The sequence below is a fragment of the Sceloporus undulatus genome, chromosome 1 (genome assembly GCF_019175285.1).
Source record: "Sceloporus undulatus isolate JIND9_A2432 ecotype Alabama chromosome 1, SceUnd_v1.1, whole genome shotgun sequence".
Classification (NCBI taxonomy): Eukaryota; Metazoa; Chordata; class Lepidosauria; order Squamata; family Phrynosomatidae; genus Sceloporus; species Sceloporus undulatus.
Window position 1 is genome coordinate 318489597 of NC_056522.1, and position 21173 is coordinate 318510769.

Consider the following 21173-nt stretch of genomic DNA (forward strand, 5'->3'; position numbering starts at 1 on the left):
ACCAACGGGCATGGAGAGAGATTTTGTAGTGAACCAAAATCATCTGAAGAAGAAGACTGAAGTCTACAAAAGCTCATGCTGCCAACTTTTTTTCTTTCTATTAGTTTCAAGGGTGCTACAAGATCTTTCTACACACTGATTCTACAGACTTACATGGCTATATCTTTGAATTCTACCAATGGGCATGGAGTTAGCCTGCTTTGGAATAGTGAGGGGAGGAGGTGAGAGGTGGAGAATCAGGCCCTCTCCTGGCAATGGCTATTGTAATACTGGAAATGCAGCAGAGACATCTTACTCGAGGGTGGGGATGGTTTCAAAGCAATGCAGTTGCAGGAAAGATGAGAGGTGTGATAAGAAACGTTTTCAAAGTGGTATGTCCCTAAAATCATAGAGTTGGAAGAGATCAGAAGGGCCATCCAGTCCAATCCCCTGCTATGCTGGAATATACAATCAAACAATTCCCAACAGATGGTCATCAAGCCTCTGTTTAAAAACCTCCAAAGAAAGAGACTTCACAGCTTTCCAAAGTAGCATGTTCCACTGTCAAGCAGATCTTTCAATTCTTTCTAGTGTTTAGGTGGAATCTCTTTTCCTATAGCTTGAATCCATTGCTCTGTGTCCTAGTCCCTGGAGCAGCAGCAAACAAGCTTGCTCTATTCTCAATATGTTTACTTTCATAACATGATTGCCACAAGTCATGAGGCTGTGATAATGTGTTATTTTTTTATGTTTGAAGAAACCCACTTGATGATGAAGTCAGCTTATATCTACTATTTAGGTCAGAAGGAATGCATGAATCTGGAAGATCTTGAATTATGCATGTCTAGATGTTAATGAAGTAATGAGATGCCACTAAGGACAATCTCAAGATTTCAGCTAAGGTCCTTAATCAGGTTGTGATAATAGAAATGATGATGATAATGTAATCCATGATCGTCAATGTAATTGAATGATGGTTAAATAGGATTCATAAAAAAAACAAATCATGAAAAACATCCTAGTGAAAATTCCTGTGGAAAAATGTAAATAAAAGTTTAGAGAGAAATATGTACTCTTATGTGTTCAATCTTTATGAATTGTTTGTACTGTACAGGGTTTAAGCAAACTATTTTCTGGAATGGAGCTCCAGGCTCAATCAGTAAGAGAATTAAGTGCAGAAAAAGGATGCTTCAATTATCAATGGCAAAAAACCATACCCCAGCCCTATGAAATTCTTGGGCTCACTATAAGTTGACAGGCAACTTGAAGGCACATACATAAATAAGGGAAAATGCAATATATGGAGATATTTAGCTTGAAAAAACACAAAAAGGGGACACACACAAAGTAACATGTGCACATTTTCATATTATCCATTATCATCAATGAACTTGAATGATGGGAAATTCAAGACAGGAACAAGTTCTTCCTCACACAGCAAATAATTAAACTATTTAATTTGATCCCACAGTATGCGCTTATGGTTACCAACTGATTAATTTAAAAAAGTAATTAGACAGGTAGGCTAATAAATGTCTGGCACTATAATTGTTGCATATTACCTTCAGTATCGAAGTTAATATGCTTCTGAATATATAACACAAGAGGAGGATTCTATTGCTCTCAGATTCTACTTGCAGTAGATACTTCTGATAGGCATCTGGGTGGAAACTGTCAGAAGCATGATGCTGAAGTAGATGTATTTCTAGATGTTTTCATGTTCATGTTTTCACTTGTGTAAAATTCTGGAGTGGAAATCTATGTATAGACAAACCAATTTCACCTTATGAGCATCCAGTATTTTAAAATACCAAGTTCTTGAGAAAAGACTGTATTGCACCTGCCTGCCATGCAATTGTTAAAGATAAAAATCATGTCAGAAAAAAGAGATGCCAACCTTAATACAACACCATCAGCATAGTGGAAGACACAAAGATTCAAAACCATACAGAAACAACACATTTGTCCTTCTAGGCAATGGGGATTTGATTCCTTGCTAATGATCATTGCCATCATTCCCTAAAGCCCTCGCCTGAATGGGCAATTGTGTCAGTTGCACTTCCTGCAATGTTCAGATTGTTAAAATATCAAATTCTTTCCATCATGTTTATGAAGAAATTTAAAGACATGGAAAGATTTTTTTCAGAGAAAGAGAACGAGAGAGATGAATTTTTAACCTATTCCTAGTAAAGATAAAGGTTTCCTCTTTGACATGATTGTTTAATTGTATTTGACTGTAGGAGGTGGTGCTTCTCTTTGATATTAAGCTGAAGGAGCCAGCGCTGTCAAACTTTAAATTCTTTCTATGAACTTTATCGCACAGGCCCTGGAATGGGCCTGTCGCATTTTAAAAGGGAATGTTATGCGGATGGGAGGCGACAAAGAACACATCTTACCAGACAGCGAGAATGCTGCCGCCACCACCGATTGTTCCCATCATGTTCCGGATGTGTTCCCCAGGGGGCAATGTTCAGGAATGATTCTCTAGGATTCTGGTGTCTTGTATAGAATGAGAGGAGTACAAACTAACTGCCGGTACAGACCAGCAAAAAGAGCCGGCTTCAAGATGCAGTGGGGGTGCGGCATCCACATGCCACATGCCCAGACACCATCCCCAAGCCGGCATCATGTTCCTCACCGAACCAGACATTGGGCAGCATTTTGACAACACAGTGTTTAGCCATCACATTCCAAACAAACACCGAAGAAATGTTGCTGCAGTGGCAAAGGCACCCTTTCCCAGGTGTAAAAAGGAGCTGCTTTTTGCCGCTTCCTTTTACACTGGGGAAAGGTTGGATCGGGTCCACAATGTGCAGTTGCCATGACCCAATGTTTGACATTGTTCATACATGGAAACGATTTCTGTGTAGGAAATTGTACATATATTGTCTTGATATGAAACTTCCTTGTTTACACTGAAGTGTGTACATTTTATTGTAGAAGGGAAAATACCACACATTATGTTGGTCCAAATGTGAAATAAACTTTGCTAACAAAGGGGCAGAGGTCTTCAAAGGATTACCGTGTGTGTGTGTGTGTGTGTGTGTGTGTGTGTGTGTGAGAGAGAGAGAGAGAGAGAGAGATACTGGAACATTATATATGTGAAACAATACCAATCAGACTTTGGCTTGCTGTATTCTTCCACCACTATAGCCATTAAATTAGTCAGCTTGCAAATGTTGAGGATCAGGATTCCTGAAGATGATCTTCCTGTGCAACCTCTTGGGTTGAAGATTACACACATCTCCTACACACATCTTTGAAACATTTCTGAAATTGTTGTTATGGATATGTCTCATTTTATTGTAATTTTCAAAGCCATACCCTTTACTCTTGCAAACCCCCCCCCCTTTTGTAATTTCCATTTTTGGGCTGAAGTATATCATTAGCCTTGCTCACATAAGTCATTGGTCATGATCCTACATGGCACTTGTTGAAAATAATGTTTTCCAACTTTACTTTTACAGTACTTTTCTTCTCCCCATCCCATTGTACGGCTGTATCTGAGTAACCACATGTGACTCTACAGCCATTTTGGACTTTTTCACACTAAGCTGGTTAATAGCATCTTTTGCTGGGACTTATCACATGAGTTCACCTCTTTTCTGTTGTTATCTCAGTGGGAGATTGTTTGGTAGACATCTCTTTTCATTCACACAAAGCCTCCATGAATGACATCTTTTTCCGCTTCTGTGGTGCTAGCAAGTGCAGGAGAACTGATGGTGCAGTAGTTAAATGCCGGTACTGCAGTCAAAACATTGTGAGTTTGGTCCAAGGCACCAGGTTGATTTAACTTACTATCATTTCGTAGGTTGGTAAAATGAATACCCAGTTTGGGCAATCAAAGTTCTACATTTCAACCTACTGTTATTCATAACATATAAAGATAACAATAAAAGGGCCGGATAAAGGTAACATTATGTTATACTAGACATAATATCCAGGACCTCTGTCCAAAATCTTTTTATCTTAGGGCATTCTACCCACATATGTAGGTATGTGCCCACTTCTTTCACAGAATCATAGAATTGGAAGAGACCTCAAGGTCCATCCAGTCCAACCCCCTGCCATGCAGGAAATCACAATCAAAGCATCCCCAACAGATGGCCATCCAGACTCTGTTTAAAGATCTCCAAGGAAGGAGACTCCACCACACTCCGGGGAAGGATGTTTCACTGTTGAACAGCCCTTACTATCAGGAAGTTCCTCCTAATGTTGAGGTGGAATCTCTTTTCTTGTAGCTTGCATCCATTGCTCCAGGTCCTAATCTCTGAAGCAGCAGAAAACAAGTCAGCTCCCTCTTCAATATGACATCCCTTCAAATATTTAAACAGGGCTATCATATCACCTCTTAACCTTCTCTTCTACTTGGACTTCCAGATCCCTTTCTCATGTAGTTTCATTCAGCCAGGTGTCCCACATCCTATATCTGTTCATTTTATTTTTCTGCCCTAAGTGCAGTACCTTACATTTCTCCATGTTGGAATTCGTTTTGTTGGCTTTGGCCCAGCTTTCTAATCTATTAAGGTCATTTTGAATTTTGCTCCTGTCCTCTGGGGTATTAGCTACTCCTCCTAATTTGGTGTCATCTGCAAATTTACAGCCCCTCCAGCAGCTTAGAGATGAGGATTTTGTTATTCTAGATAACTGATCTGGTGTCAAGTACCATTTGTGGGCTATTTTTATTGAGATCAATTTTGCATTGGTCGATCTTAGAGTATAAGGAGGGGATCTCCAAACTGAGGCCCAAATTGCACCTGTTATATTTATATCTAGTTCTAATTGCCAAGCTATTTTAGCCAAAAGTCCATCTCTATATACAAAAATCTGTCTATTGCTTTTAGTAGCTGCACATTGAACTAGTATGCAAGACAGTGGGAATTATTCATTACTGCTGGATGAATTATTACATTGTGATTAACTTTCATTCGAACATGCACAACTTCAATTCTGTGCAATATGTCTTTTGTCATACCTGTGAGGGAGCCATATTTTTAAGCATTGACCAATGGTGACAGAACAAATACACCTGGAAACACCTGATATATTTATTAGACTTATAAGTACAAGACAGATGTAAACAAATGGCACAGATGGACAAATTCAGGCACTCTTTAAAAGATAGAGTGATGCTTCAACTTGGAGCCCTCCCAAAGTTGCAATTCCCATTATCCCTAGCCAATGGGGAAGAATTTTGAGAGTGACAAAGCAGGAGCAATTTCATTTTAAATGGCTTTTAGCTGTGTATTGAACATAGTAAGGTGGCAAATTAGCACGTCCTGATGCTTACTGCTTTCCTAAGACACCTCGGGAATAATAATGATGGTGAAGCATTAAGCTATGTGCTATTTAGGGGGGATTTATTATAGGCATTCATATACTGCCCTTCAATAGAAATTCCCAGGGCATATTACATAAAAAGGAAATACTCTACTGGCAAAACAGTCACATGAGATTAGTATATGAGACTTTAAATCCTCTATTAAAGCTAGAGAATAGTGCCTTTGGCAATAATTATCTCTCAACACTGTCTCTGTTTTGCTGCTGATTTGTTGAGAGGTGTTATTAGAATATCTATGTTCATTGATGGGGAAAACCTGTCAATAAGCTCACAATTGCACTCCTGTTCCATTAGTGTGAAATGTTGCTGCTGTGGCAGTTCCAATATTTTTCAGTCATGTAGTATCAGCTTCTTCTCATCTCCCTGTGTCCTTCCTCCCCCTTACTATCCCCAAGCAGGCTGTTTTCTTTATTTTGTTTTCTATTTCTTTTCTGTTTAAAACTTAAATCGCATAAACATAACTCTACAGTTGTGTTAGATTTTTTTTAATTCTAATTTTTTTTTTAAAAAAAGAAAGACACATTGAGTCGGGCAAAGGCCAGAAATGTGGGGTTAAAGAGGAGTGCAGAAGAGAGCTTGAGGGACCATCAGTGGCAGAAATTATCCCAGTCATGCTATCATGAGGACAAGTGATAATGAATGCTCCCAAACTGATATGTTTCAAGTTGTGTCGAGAATGAGGCTCAGGCTCTTGTGATAAAGTCTACAGACAGAAGAGAAAAAGTAGAAAACAGCACTGCTATGGTTCAGGGGAGTGTCCTCATTCTACAGGGCTAAGGGAAAGACCTTTTTGCTGAGGCGCACTTCCTGCTCACTGCATGAGTAGGAGATGCTTGTGAAACCAGGTTATCAGTCTAGAATCTTCATTCCAGAACCTCCTGTTTTGCTCAGCAATCTAATATGAGGTGGCAAGGAAGACAAACTCAGGGCTCCAATTAATCTATTCCACAGTAACACTGTAAGTCACTTTTCTTGTGGAAAATATCCCACAGCACCAAAGCTGTTACAGTGCAATTGACCTGTATCATCACTGGCACTACTCTTCTTCATCCCATCTTCTTTAAATGGTGCATGTTTTTTCTCTTGCTTATGCACTTCTGCCTCGCTATTTGTATCTTGTAAAGAAATCACATCATCCAGTGTTGCACTGGCACTTCTGAGGGAGACTGCAACCTACATAAGCTGAGAGGAGGAAAGGCCCCATCCTATATTCCTCTGGAGTTGAGGGTGGTACAGTTTTCTTTGTTTAGCAAACCACCTCTGAATGAGCAAGAACAGAATCAAAGGAGAGAAAATTGGAACCTTCTCTGTATATACAATGCACTCTCCTCCCCATAGTCTTGTTTTAGAATGGTTGATCTCATTTGAAACTAGTATATTGTTCTCATCTAAGATAGTGCTGCATTAAACAGACCTAATTTATTGTTTATTTGCATATAAACAAGTAAAAAGGACTTAATTCATACAGAGGGCTTTGGTTCCTGCCAGACAGGTGATAATTTTCACACCTGCGGTAACAGTGGTGTTGGATTGTTAGATATGAAATATGATTTCATCTTCACTGCATTTAATGGCCCTTGGATGTGAAAGTATTTTTAATGCAGGAATAGGGGAAGTGTAGCCCATTATTAGCACCAAATGGTCTATCATATTTCCCTTCTCCTGTTTTTAGCCTTTGTTTAAAACAGAAAGTTAATCAGACATTAATGCAGACCCATTTCTAGACCCATTTCAAACTGGCTTTCGGGCAGGTTACGGGGTTGAGACTGCTATGGTCACCTTGGTCGATGATCTCCGTCTGGGCATGGACAGGGGAAGCGTGTCCCTGTTAGTGCTCTTGGACATCTCAGCGGCTTTCGATACCATAGACCATGGTATCCTTCTGGGGCGCCTGGCGGAGGTGGGAATCGGGGGCACTGCGCTCCAGTGGTTCCGATCCTACCTCTCCGGGAGGTCCCAGATGGTGCAGCTGGGAGACGTGCGCTCCGATGAGAGGGCCCTTACATCTGGGGTCCCTCAAGGAGCCATTCTGTCTCCCATGCTTTTTAACATTTACATGAAACCGCTGGGAGAGATCATCCGGAGACATGGGGCGCGGGGTTATCAGTATGCTGATGACACCCAAATAGTCTTCTCTATGTCTCCGACTGATGCAGTGACCGGGAGTGGCGTCTCTCCTCTCGTGGCCTGTCTGGAGTCGGTAATGGGCTGGATGAGGGACAACAGACTCAGCCTGAATCAAGAGAAGACGGAAGTACTGGTGATAGGTTCCCCCGGTCCGGGGTTGGCGGTGGTTCCACCTGTCCTGAACGGAATCACGCTTCCCGTGAAGGACTCTGTACGCAGCTTGGGGGTGCTCCTGGACTCGTCGCTCCACCTTACATCTCAGGTGGATGCGACGGTCAGGAGCACCTGTTATCAGCTTTGGCTGATACGCCAGCTGCGTCCCTACCTTGACCGGGGAGACCTTGAAACTGTTGTACACGCCCTGGTAACCTCTCGTTTAGATTTCTGCAATGCGCTCTACATGGGGCAACCCTTGTACCATACCCGGAAGCTGCAACTTGTGCAGAATATGGCAGCCCGTCTGGTCACTGGCACTGCCAGGGCCAGTCATATAACTCCAGTCCTTAAAGACTTACATTGGCTGCCTATTCGCTTCCGGGCGCAATACAAGGTGTTGGTAATTACCTATAAAGCCCTAAATGGCTTGGGCCCAGGGTACCTGGAGGACCGCCTCTCTCCGTACAATCCGCCCCGCGCACTTCGATCTTCAGGGCAGCTATTGTTAAGTGTTCCAGAGGCGAAATATAATTCCACCTCTAGGAGGGCTTTTTCCATCTCAGCCCCCAACCTCTGGAACGCGCTGCCCTTCGAGCTCCGCTCAGCCACCTCCCTACCTCAATTCAGGAAGGGGTTAAAAACCCATCTATTTGAGCAAGCTTACCCTGACCAGTAACTCTTCCCCCCCCCATGTCAGCATCGTGCTGCCGACATGTTATTTTTTAAATATTTTTATTGAACTGTTTTTAATGTATTTTATTTGGTTTTGTGTAATTGTATTGTAATTTCTTGTTGTTCACCGCCCTGATTTTTTAGAAGGGCGGTATATAAATAAAATTTTATTATTATTATTATTATTAGTAGTAGTAAAACAGCCTGCAAGTGGGAAAGTAGTGACATTTCCTGTGCATTGGGAGTCAGTGGGATGGCCATCCAACATCCTTGAATAGCCATTGTGCCTCCCAACCGTTGTCAGGTGCCCATATGTCATATCTATGTGGTTGTTACATGTGGATTAGTACCATCCGGGAAAGCCTACATTTAGGCAGACTGAGGCTGCATCTATACTTCATAATTAAGGCAGTTTGACACCACTTTAACTGTTATGCCTCAATGCTGCTGAATGTTAGGATCTGTAGTGTTTTAAGATATGTAGCCTACTCTGTCAGAGAGCTCTGGTGCCTCAGTATACTACAAATCTCAGGATTCCATAGGATGGAGCCATGTCAGTTAAAGGGGTGTCAAACTGCATTAATTCTGCAGTGTGGCAGTAGCTTGAGATAGTTTCTTCAAGAGACTGATGCCAAGAAAGAGCGATGGTAAGGACTGGAAGACAATGCTATGTTAGCTGCAGAGCCTGTCCCTTAAATTAACCTGCTGTCCAGATATGGGGATCTGACCCTTGAACTATTACATCTTGGCTTCATTGTGAACTCTTGAAAGTGGGCCAAAATCTACTAGCATAAAAATATTATCTGCTTTTCCAAAGTAGCCAGCCTTTAGGGTCCATGGCAGAAATAAAATTACTGGTGTTGGTGGGACTATTTGGAAGTTGGATGGAGTTACCATGCCTATAGTTGGAAGAGTTTATTGCATCTATTTTGACACTCTCTTTCCCCTAGGTCTCTCCTCTGTTGCCTTAATTACAGTTATAATGAATCTGCTAGAAGTTAAAGTTTTCTCTACTCTCACACCATGTACTTTATGCACATGAGGAACTGTAATTATTTCTTTTTCTTCTGCTCAGACTTGGCATTGGCATTGGCATTGGCTTGTAAATACCAATACATCATCTTTGTTGTGGCTGCATAGAACTGTTCTAATTGCCTAAGTGTTGCCCAGCTATTTCAAGGACTATAATAATTTTATTCATGTTTTACAGTTACTGAAAGTGATTGCTATATTTCTCTGTGGCTACCAACTGCTTCAAGTGAAACTGTCCGGACCAAAACAATTCCCAACTCAAAAAATCCATTATGGAATCAAGCTTTCACCTACAGAATTGACAGTCGGGTAAAGGTGAGATCATAATTATTTCTTGTTGTTATGAGTATGAACCAAGTGCTATTAACTTTGTTTTAGCATATGTTGTGAGCTGTATTGGGAGAAAAGGCAGGATACAAATAAAAGAAAGTTCTTCAATCAATGACTAATAACAAACTAGGCCTTCTCTGCACAGGCCAGGATACTCCAGGGGCAGCCCAGTTTCCTGGCCCATAGATCAATCTGTCCCTGTTACCTCACCCTCAGTTTCTGCACCACGGTGACTGTCTACATGGGCATCCCATTGGTTTGCCCAGCTTTTCTGCCACTGCTGTGGGTTTCTCGCTTCACAATGAGATGCCCAGTGATGAGCAACCCACAATATCAGTGAACATGCCAGGCAGCCACTGGGACACCCATGCAGACAACTGCTGCAGCATGGAAACTGAGGGTTCTGGATTTTTCTGGAAGATCCAGAGCAACAAGCAAGTTATTTCATTCTGTGTTAACACTGTTATACCCTAGTTCTGGTGTGGAATGTGTCAGATATATGGACTGCCTGTACCAGAATTGAAGTTTGGGCCATGTGTTATCTGAACAGGATGACATCAGAATGGGGGTGGGAGCTGGGGAGAGGAAGTAATGGACCTCTTAGCCCATGCAGACATCTCGTAGCAAACTCATTCTCATAGTATGGAACTCTTGAGCTAAAATGGGACCATCTACATTCAGCAGGCTTGGAGAAACCCTAGGAAGTGTAGCTGGATGAAGATGTTTATTGAAACACATTTAGGTGTGGGAGCCATCTTATGAAAATCCCGCATCACTTCAAACTAACCCAGTTATAACTGATCATGACTGGTTGTGATGGAATGCAGGCTAGCTGTTGTGGGAGAAATTGGGAAGAGAGGGGGATGAAATGAGTGGATCAGACTATGTCTGGCAGATGCTGCAGGCAGCCACATTTTCTTTAACTGTCACTTATAAACTAATAAACAAGTCAACATTTTTACCCTGGAAGAGCCCTTGAAATAAAGTTTAGGGCTAAGGGGACTCCTGAATACACATTGTTACACCTTCAGCTCAAAAAAAGGACACCCCACCCCCCAGTCACAATCTCTTGCAGAACTGCTAGCAATCTCTTGTGGAATCCCAGAGTTCCACAGAACCTGGGTTGAGAAACCCTGTCAAAGAATGTATATTCCTACATAGCAAATTTTGGTGATGGAGATGTTGTCTTGGAAAGGAACTAGTTGACCAAGTGTATTCCTGATTTTGTAGGACTGGATATGAAAATTCAGGTTGAAATTCCTTGTTAGTCAGGTAGGCCCCTTTGGGCAGCCAGAGGTTCAAACTGGACATGGCACAGGTACCAGTGCTGGTTTTTCTTAAAATGAAAATAGCAGTTTCCAAGAGGTTTTTGAATTATTCATCCAGAACAAGGACAATGCCCATAGCAGCAATGGTGTCAGTCTTGCTCAGACAAGTTCTCAGGAGATGAACATAGGTTTTCAATTTCTGCTTGTATCTTTGATGCTGATGCTGCTGATTTATATCCTGCCTTTCTCCCAGTACAGGGACTCAAGGTGACTGATTGTCCTTTCTCAGGAATAGGAGTAAAATGTTGGTTTTCTACACAGTATTCTACATTAAATTTCAGCAGAGTCTTCTAAGGATCAGGGCTTTCAATTTCTTCCTTCTACTGCACATGGGTTTTCCATGTCTTTTCTTGACAGCATAACAATGGATGATTCTTTTCTCCTTATCAAAACTTTGAGGTAGGCAAAAAAGCAAGCAGAACTTTCTTTCTAGTAGAATTGTGAATACCGAAGATGTTAATATTTCTGGTACAGGACATCTGCCTTTTACAGTTTTTAGGGGTTAAAACTCAACTTTTGAGCTCATTTATGGAAGGATAAATGATGATACAAAATGGAAGTTAGACAAGAACATAAACTTATTATTAAACTTATTATTATTAAAATAAAAGCAGCTGAGAACTCCCTGATTCCACCCAGTTAAAGTGATTAAATCTTATGATTACATTATACCCACATAGGTTTGATTTTAGATGTCAATATAATATTTCATTCAATGCTTTTGTCTTTGCATACATAAACAAATATATATGCATGTACTAACCTGCAGTTTTAATTCTCAGGACTTTTAATTTTATGTTATTTACACTATTTATATGCTGCCTTTCTCCCAGAGTGGAACCCAAGGCAGCTCACTAAAAGAACAAAGCAAAAACTTAACCATAGCATTTTAAATACAGTTAAAATCATCAAATTAAAACAGTATAAAATCATTAAAAGACATACAAAAATTTAAAATAAAGCAACCCCCCCCAGAGAAGCCTCCCAGTGAGCAATTACTAGTGATGTATTCAATATTTTACTTCCACTCTCAAGTCAAGTCTCATGTCTCTACCATCAAGTCTCAAGTTGAGTATAGGCTTGCCATATCCCAGGAACTGTCGGTACTATCCCGCTTTCTGGGAGGCGGGCCCAGTCTCGTCCCGCTCTCATTCAGTTTCCGGGACAGGCAAGGCCTTCTCCAGAGGCGGAGGAGCCTCCTCCACCTCTGAGAAGGCCTTGCCGCCAAGCTGGGCTCGGCACTTAGGCCTGGCCCTCCTCGCAGCTGGAGGAGGCCCAGGCCGAGCCCCGAGCATTGCGTGGCCTGCGCCAGCCCCGGGGTGGCCTTGGAGGCAACAGCGCGCTCAGCGCTTTGGCCTGGGCCTCCCTGTGGCTGGAGGAGGTTCAGGCTGAAGTGCAGAGTGTCGCACAGCCTCCGCCAGCCCCAGGAAGGCCTTGGAGGTGGTGGTGCTCTCGGTGCTTCGGCCTGGGCATCCCCGTGGCTGGAAGAGGCCCAGGCAGAAGCACCGAGCATTGTGCAGCCTCTGCAAGCTCTGCGGAGGCCTCGGAGGTGGCGGTGCACTCGGCGCTTTGGCCTGGGCCTCCCTGCATTTTTAATTTATTTTATTTTAAAATTTATTTTTAATTTATTTATTTATTTTTGTCCCAGTTTGGTGGCAGCCAATTATGGCAACTCTAGTTGAGTATCAAGTCCTTGCAAGATACCTCAAGTCAAGTCTCAAGTCTGTGAGCCTATTTTAACAGAAAAAAAAAGAAGATGGGGCATTTTTCTCAGTGGGAAGGAGCAAATGTGTTAGGCAATGGGCTTGAGGTGGAAGCTGAGATTTGTGCAGCAGCCTGTCTGAGTCTGCACATCAGTAGAAACTTCTAAAGCTTTTGAAAAGCTTTAGAAGGATCCTTCCACCTCAAACTTGTTGCTGTTTGTTGTTTCCTTTGAGAAATCCCATGCCCTGGAGGTAGGTCTTGCCTGCTGCTCAAAATGAATGATGCCAGCAAGTTGGTTATACTGAATCTGCTAGAAGTTAACATGTTCTCTACTCTCACACCATGTTCTGGACTTTATGAGGAACTGAAATTATTATTTCTTCTTCTGCTCAGACTTGCCATTGGCATTTGCTTATTTGCAGCTATAATTACCAATACATCATCTTTGTTGTGGTTGCTAAAATTGGTTGCTAAAAATATACAAGTCACAAGTTGAGTCAGTGAGTCATTTATGGCCAAGCCAAGGCCAAGGAGCTTATCACACTGCTGAAATACCCGGCTTGCCTTTCCCAAGTTGAATTCTTATTCGGGAGGCAGCCAGGTTCTATCTCATGTAATTCGCCACTGAATATGTCAGCCAAACACAGCTTGGATGCAGCCCGGGTCCCAGAAGCGCTCAGCAAGCCACTTTTCAAAGTTGGAAAACCTGGGACCCGGGCTGCATCTGGGCTGTATTCAGCTGGCGGATTTAGTGGTGAATTACGTGTGATAGAACCTGGCTGCTTTCCAAATTAGAATTCAATTTGAGAAATGTAAGCCAGGGTTTCTTTTTAGCTGGGCAATAAAATCCCAAGTCAAATCATTGAAACGATTTGAATCTGAATCAATCGACTTAAGTCTACTTGACATCTAATTAGGTTAAATTACACATTAGAAGTTTGCTTAAACAAAAATGCCTTTGCCTTTTGGTGAAAGCAATATTCATTTGTAAAGCCACATTTATTGTTACATTATGTTTCTGTTACTAGAATATATTGAATCTGAAAATCTATGATGAAGATTTGTTCACCAAAGATGATCACCTCTACACAGTTCTCTTTGATATTGGTAAACTTCAAACTGGACAAACTAGTCGTGTGAACTTCAAACTCAATCCACAAGTAAGTAGTGAAGTTATATGGGGAAATAGATGTATGACAAATGCACACCTAGATTCAGTGTATCTTCTTTTATTAGACTCTACTATGTATATTTGAATTCTTGCCTGAATTTAATTTTAAAGACCCTTCAGGGTGTGTATCAGTGCTGGTATAATAATGTGCAGAAAGTATTATCTCAGCAATTTTGGCAAACAGAAACTGGCATTTTCCATGTGTGCTTTTATAGCAAATATAACTGCTGATTCTGCTTGGGATATTAGCAGTCAACCAAATTGTTGCTCGTACATCTAATTAGGTTAAAACAAAAATGTAGAGTTTCTGCCATTTAATCTTGAAAATTACGTCTCAGCAAGATTTGAAACCCTGATATATTATGTCTGTCTTGGTACACTATTTCAATTTCAATGGCATTTGTTAAAGTATCCTTTGGAATAGATGTGACACACAACACTATATGTCTTCTGTGTTGTTAAAAAACACACTTTGCTGCTTATTGAATCTTCTGTTGCCAAGTATGCATTCTTGAAACTGAAACATCACTGATTTAAATATGATCAGATAAACAATTCTGAATTCACATTTCAGATGAAATGCACATTGGTCCAGTTCAAATGTGATGGTGAACCAGTTTAGAACAACCAATTTCAAGCCCGTGCACTCCTCTTTTTTTCTTTGACATTCAGATGAGAAAATTAAAGTAAAGTTTAAAACCAGGATAGCTGAGTGTTTCAATGTCAGTGGCCAGATAGCCCCCTGGGACGACTGTGGGAAACCATATGCCTTTTTCAACATCCTTTTGTACTTGCTCTGTGCATTGGACAGTACATAGTGGAGAAAATACTCCTGTTAAATCCATTTTAAGGTATAACTCTGTTTAGGTGCTGAAAAACAGGAGAGCTCTATATGTGAGAAGAGGACATGAACAGAGGAGTGTTAGTTTACTCCCCCTCTGACCTCATGGCCTTCCATGTGTAAAGTGCTACTGTCTATAGCAGAGGGCTTCCTCTTTTCATGAAGGTACTACAGTATGTGCAGTTTAGAACCTGAAAATTTATGCTAAACCTGATATTGAAACAGGATATACCTTGAACACTTAAAGTGACTTTAAGGCATCCCACAAAAACAAAAAGGCATATGAAAGGGGCAAACATAATTCCCTGGCTTCATATTGCCCATTTATATACTGTGAGGTAAGACAGGAATAAAGTGCTGCAATATTAAATAGTATTAAGAATTATATGAAAAGGCACAATATATTTTACATAAGGAATTTTTAACTCCCTACTTCTTTTTTTCTAGACAAATGAAGAACTAGATGTAGAATTCACATTACGGAGCATGTGAGTACAACTCTTAATATTACAGTGAATCTCTAAGTAATAGAAAAGTAATATATACAGGGTCACACTGGTGTTTAAACAATATGCATATATAAAGGCATACACTGTACTTTTGGAATGTAGGGCAAAGTGGAGAGGCAGTTCCAATAGAATAGCAAAGTGGGCTGGCTGCTTAATGTTCTTCACTGATTGTTTGAATTATATGTGAAATATAAGTAGCACATAGCACATGAATTATATGTGCAATATGAGTAGCACATAGTGATGACTGCCTACCAGAACTGCAGAAACAGTTCTTGATCAGTGTTTGGGGTGCTACAGTTACAGCTGAGTCTGCTTAATGCTAGAAAACAAGAAATGGAAAACTGGGAGGCTCATTTTTGACATTAACTTTTCAACTGGACAATGAACAGACAATGAGGCGCAAAGGTAGCTGAACTTAAGATTATACCACTAAAAATGCCCAGCTAATTAATAATATGAAGATTTTGAAACCAAAATGGAACATTCCAAAGCTGATAGGTCCTAGCCTGGTAATATGTTAATTGTTATGTTTTATTAAATGTATATACTGCTCTTCATTAAGGAACATACAAACCACCAACTTTTTAATACGAATAATACAAAATGCAAACACTGATGGAAGATATCTGGTAAGGCTCGAAAACGGGTTAATCAGATCTACTCATTAGCTTCATTAGCTCCCCAGATATTTTGTTGATGCTAAATGCCTTCTAGGGGATGGGAACACTTTTGCCACATTTTTGGCTCCTCCAGTTTATTTTTTGGCCCAGGAAAGACCCTTACTAAAACAGGAAATGATCTGAAAGTTGTGAAGTCAAAGGCATTCATAGCTGGCATCCATAGTTTCTTGTGGATTTTTCGGGCTATGTGACCATGTTCTAGAAGAGTTTATTCCTGAAATTTCGCCAACATCTGTGGCTGGCATCTTCAGAGAGCTTGTGATGGCTGTGGAAGGGAAGAAAAATGGCAAATATGTCTCTCACATCCCCACCAGGCATCTGGAGGCATTTTTTGAAAAAAGAAATTTTGATGGGTTGGGGACACATATCACAAAATCAGCCCTGGGAGGATATATGACCCATGGGCTACACTTTGCCCACCCTGACTCTCTTGTGGTTAGGTTTCAGGTCCAGGAGGCAGGCCTTTCCCTTCCAGCCTCCCATAGATACATAGAAAAAGCAAAAAGTAATTGAATTAACCTGTTCTTTAGAAGACTAAATGCACACCAATGGTCTAAACATTAATTTAAGCCTCAAATTAGTATCTGTTCTGATTCCCACACAACCATGTCAAATATTTATGTCATAATGATTGGGGAAGGAGCCTATTATGTTACAATTGCATGCAGGAATTCTGTGTCACCTCACATGATGTTTTCTTCTTTAAATGACAACCTTAAAATACCAGGAATACTGATGAGCAATGTTAGAGGCCAATGCAATTCAGAGGAAGGGGGGTTACTTTCTGGGGGGCGGGGGGGGGGGGGGGAAACTGCTCCATTTGACTGCAGCTTTGTAGTGTAACCAAGCTGTAGGGCTTGTGCAGGATCACAAAACTCAACAGTATAATTGGCCTTGCTCCTCTTGGGCTTTTCCACAGTAATGTCTTGGAGAAAGGCCTAGAGCAAGCCATCTCACATCTGTTGCTGTGCCTTTAGTGTATTCTTGCTCTAATTGTAGGATCCCAATGAAGACTCTGTCAAGTGGCATAGGCCCTCAAAGAATGTCTGTCATGGACCTATTGGCCTCTATTCTTCATTATGTTCAGCATGCACACGCACATATGCATGAGCATGCACGCACACAAAATGGTTTCTGTTTGGGGTTGCTAGTGTGAAAACTGGAGATGGTTCCTGTACCTTTAATGGTTGTGCAGAACAGGGAATTTCAGCAGGGGTTGCTTGTTTCTATGACAAGCAACACCTGCTGAAACCCCCCATCTATACAGTCTTAAATGTACAGGAGCTGTCTCCAGTTTTCAATTTGGCAACTCCACGAGTCTGTCTTCCCTGAGCTACACTCCTTAGCTACAAGAGGTAGGTCATTGGCTGGAGTACTGTAACTAGTGTTAAAGGGAAAGTATCATCATATACAGGAGTAACTCAGTTAACAAACTAGATGTGTTTCTGGACATTCTTTATTGGAAGATCTGGTATCAAAGGCAAAAGCTTTTTTTTTGACATTATCACATGGAGGAGGCAAGTGTCCTCCTCCTATCATTAAATTGTCATTAAATCCTGTTAATTGCACAATCGGGAGGAAAATTATCACACCTCCCCCCCGCGCTTCTCTCCTTCTTGTCCCATCTGTAAACAGTAATGGACCCGTCATTTGGTATTAGTTTCCATCAATATCAAATTATGGGTCCATTACTGTTTACAGATGGGACAAGAATAGGAGAATTGCACGGGAGTGTGATAATCTTCCCCCTGATTGTGCAAATAACAGGAATTAATAACTGGAGGAGGACGCTTGCCTCCTGTGTGATAAAGTCCTTTGTCAGAGACTCTGTTAACTGATATATGACTGTATTACAGTCTCCCAGACTGTAGCTTATTCTTCACTCTTCTTCACTTGGTGCTGTTTGAAATCATTATTCCAAAATATAAAGCTGTAATAACCATGTGACCAATCCTAGCAACTACTTCTTGTGCCAAACAGTTTTGTATCACAAGTGAAGGGGGTTCCAACTACTATATTGGGGAATGGATACACACACACACACACACACACACAGGCATATTTAGGCGGGGGGGGGGGATAAAAACCTATTTGTGGCTCAGGACAGAAAATGCAAAGTGAAGTGAGAGAACTCAATTTGCAGAAAAAATGCAAGTACTGTAGTATGTACATTCCTTCAGACTTCTGAAGTAGTATGTTCTTCATACAATAAGTGTGTGAATGTGGGAGTGCTCAGCAACGTCACTGTAGATGATCCAATTTTCCCTAATGTAAAGGATGGAGAGATCTGCCATCAATGGAACATTGCAGAAATAGGAAAATGCAAGGAACCCCAACCCTACCCAAGTCAATAGTACATCTGTTTTGTGGCTAAAAGTAATGTATTCGACACCTGTAGATACAGTTGTTCCCAATGAGCCAAAGAAATTGGGGAAATGGCTTTTCCAGTGGGTGAGGACAAAAATGTCACTTATGGAAAACATTGCCAGACAGATTTTATCCAGTTATAAGAAGCTGAAAAGGAGCTATTTGGTCTGTTCTAAGAGTCCCAAGAAGACTTATTGCTTCCACTGCAAAACTATTCCAGTGGGCCCCTCTGCTAGTGTAGTCTGCTGAGTGATGTTCTGAAATAACATGAAAACTCATCTATAGTTTTTATTGCATACTGAAAATGTATAAACACAGAACTGGGACTGATTATTCAGAACATCAGCCAACGAATTCAGGACTGAAAGACTGTGTTAAAATGTCTAATTAATGTTGCACTGTTTTTAGTGGCACACAACTTGCCATTCTGGGTATCTCAGGGCACACTATTTGCAGGCACCAATAGACATATTTAGCAAGTATGACGCAGAAATGATTGAACATCAGTGGCATAGATCTTCAAAGGAGTGTAATGATAACTACTTCAGGAAAACCATTCCGAATGAATTATGGTCCTTATGATGAAGGAAGTGTTAGAGAACATGCATAACAGGTTGGACAGTATTGGTCTGTCATATTTAACTGCATGCCTGATATAAATTGCTTTGAGAAGATGCTGTCATAGAGAGATTTGTTGACAAAAAAAAAAAAATGGAGAAAAGGTGTAAAGGATTCAAGACAGTTCATAAATCAAGAACAGAAAATTATACCGTACTTGTTGAAGACATTTTGGAAATGCAACATTAACATAAAGAACTGTCACAGTCAAAATTATGATATTGTGCTAACCTGAAGGGAGAAAAATGGTTCCTAGGAGAAAGGTACTTTACATTGAACAACTGACCTTTGCTTAAATCCTGAGGTTATCATTCTATCAGTCTGGTAGTTTCAAACCCAGCCTCATCATCAAAGGAACCTATTACGCTTTGAGGGATGCTACAGTGCATCTTTGTGTTATTTTCTACATTTGTTAAATGGTGGCAGATGCTAAAACCCCAATGTCTCTAAATTCATCAGAAAGTCTCTTACTGGCACTTGCTGGAAAAGCAGCATAGATAGTGCGAATCCTTTTCAAAATCAAACAAAAGAGATTCATGATGCTCTGATAGAAGTAATCCAAGCACCTCAAGCAGATTCAGTTCTTTCTTAACAAACCAACTGATGGACTTCAGGCTCCTTGATATCAGTCATAATATCGCATGACACCCTGTTCCACATGCTTATTGCAAGTGAGGCTATGCCATGTCACAATGGATATTGTAATTGTTATCTCCCTCATGACGAAATGTGTAGAGGGATGATGAAATGAGATATAACAGCAATTCTGCAGGAAAATCAAGAATCTACACATCCCAAGTCACCTGGGAAAGTATCAAATGTTCAACCACACCTCAAGTGCAAAATTAGAAAAGCACCAAACAATTCCCATGGGTACTTTTTAATCTGTGCATGTCCAGAAGTTTTCTGAACCAGGTAACAACTATTAAGGTGCATAATATTCAGTTTATGTCCTGAACATTCCAAGCTGAGGAAATTTGTTCTGAACCAGCTCTATGAGGACTTTTGGCTGCCAAGTGGCACTGCAGAGGAGGGGGTGCTTTGTTGGTCTCCATGAGAGGAGACCAGGGGTGTGTTGGGGGCAAGAAGGAGGCTATTTAAAGGCTCATTACCCCCTTCATGTGCCTCTTTTACCTGATCGCTGTGCCACAATGTGAAGAGAAACAAATCAGCTGTTACCTAGTTTTCAGCTCCTTTCTACACTTCATTTCATTCTGCTTTACTTTAACCTCTCTCTGTGTCCTAGCTTAATACATTTGGCTGGTCTTGGCTTCCTCTGTTTTGTTGCTTGTGTTTGTGAGTGGGGAGAGAGCCTTTTGGATTGTAGCCAACAAGTGTGTGTGTGCGTGAGAGACTTTTCCCTAGATCAAACCCTGTTTAATTGAGGTTGTTTGCCATTGGAGAGGAAAGGTTGTTCCAGTGAATGATACTGGCTCCCCCACTTTCTGACCGAGCCAGTGAACTTTGTGTGCATGAGATCCTGTTTCCCAGTTCAAAGACAGTTCATTGGTTTTGTGTATGATTAGGTAGGAAAGGTTGTTCCAACAGAAGATCTTGGCACCACTCTGCTTCAGCTAAACCCTCACCAGATTCCTCCCCCCTTCATTTGCTCATCCCCAGGTCTCAAACATTTAGCTAGGTTTTAGGGCAATAAAGATGGCCCTTGTTTAACCACAAATACTGTGTCTGGTTTCATTATTTCATGGCTGGTCAACAATGACAGCAGATATATTGGTATTGACCACTTGGAGCAGTGTACTACAGGATGGTCCATGGAATACTTTAACCACCCTCTCCTGAGTCAAGAGACTCCATGTTTAGCCAGGTCTGCTTATGGGTGACAACGGATTCCCCAGCAGGCAATGGTTGAGGAGGTGAGTTCTTTTTTGTTCAGGCAGTTGATATGTTTTTGTGTTTGCTTATTTGTCTGTTTTTTTATTAATGCCAACATTTAATAACTTCCCCCCTTATTTACACACAGGATCCAAAGACGGGGTGTTGAGGTTCATAGCGCTTCAGTTCCTGCCACTGCATCCTCTCCTGGTATTCTTGCATTAGGATCTCGTTGGGTCAGATGGTTTCGCAGTATCCATATCCCTAGGCCTCCTGGCTTCTAACTGAATTGAGGACCTCAAATTAAAAGGGTTTTGTGGATCCTGGAAAATAAAATGGTATTTCATATTTTCCAAATGTCTAAGAGGTTTTTAAAGTATATACTGTAGGAACATGAAAGCCAGAGTGGTGTAGTGGTTTGATTTTTGGACCATAATAATAATAATAATAATAATAATAATAATAATAATAATAATAATAAT

At 41.0% G+C, this 21173-nt stretch overlaps 1 protein-coding gene across 1 annotated transcript in view; it reads left to right on the plus strand.

The window, feature by feature from the left end:
* LOC121926840 (cytosolic phospholipase A2 epsilon-like) overlaps window positions 1-21173 on the plus strand; it is a 68721-nt gene that overhangs the window by 15077 nt on the left and 32471 nt on the right. Inside the window, 3 exon segments of the mRNA XM_042460191.1 lie at window positions 9486-9622; window positions 13698-13829; window positions 15129-15169. Coding sequence (XP_042316125.1) covers window positions 9486-9622; window positions 13698-13829; window positions 15129-15169 — 310 coding nt within the window.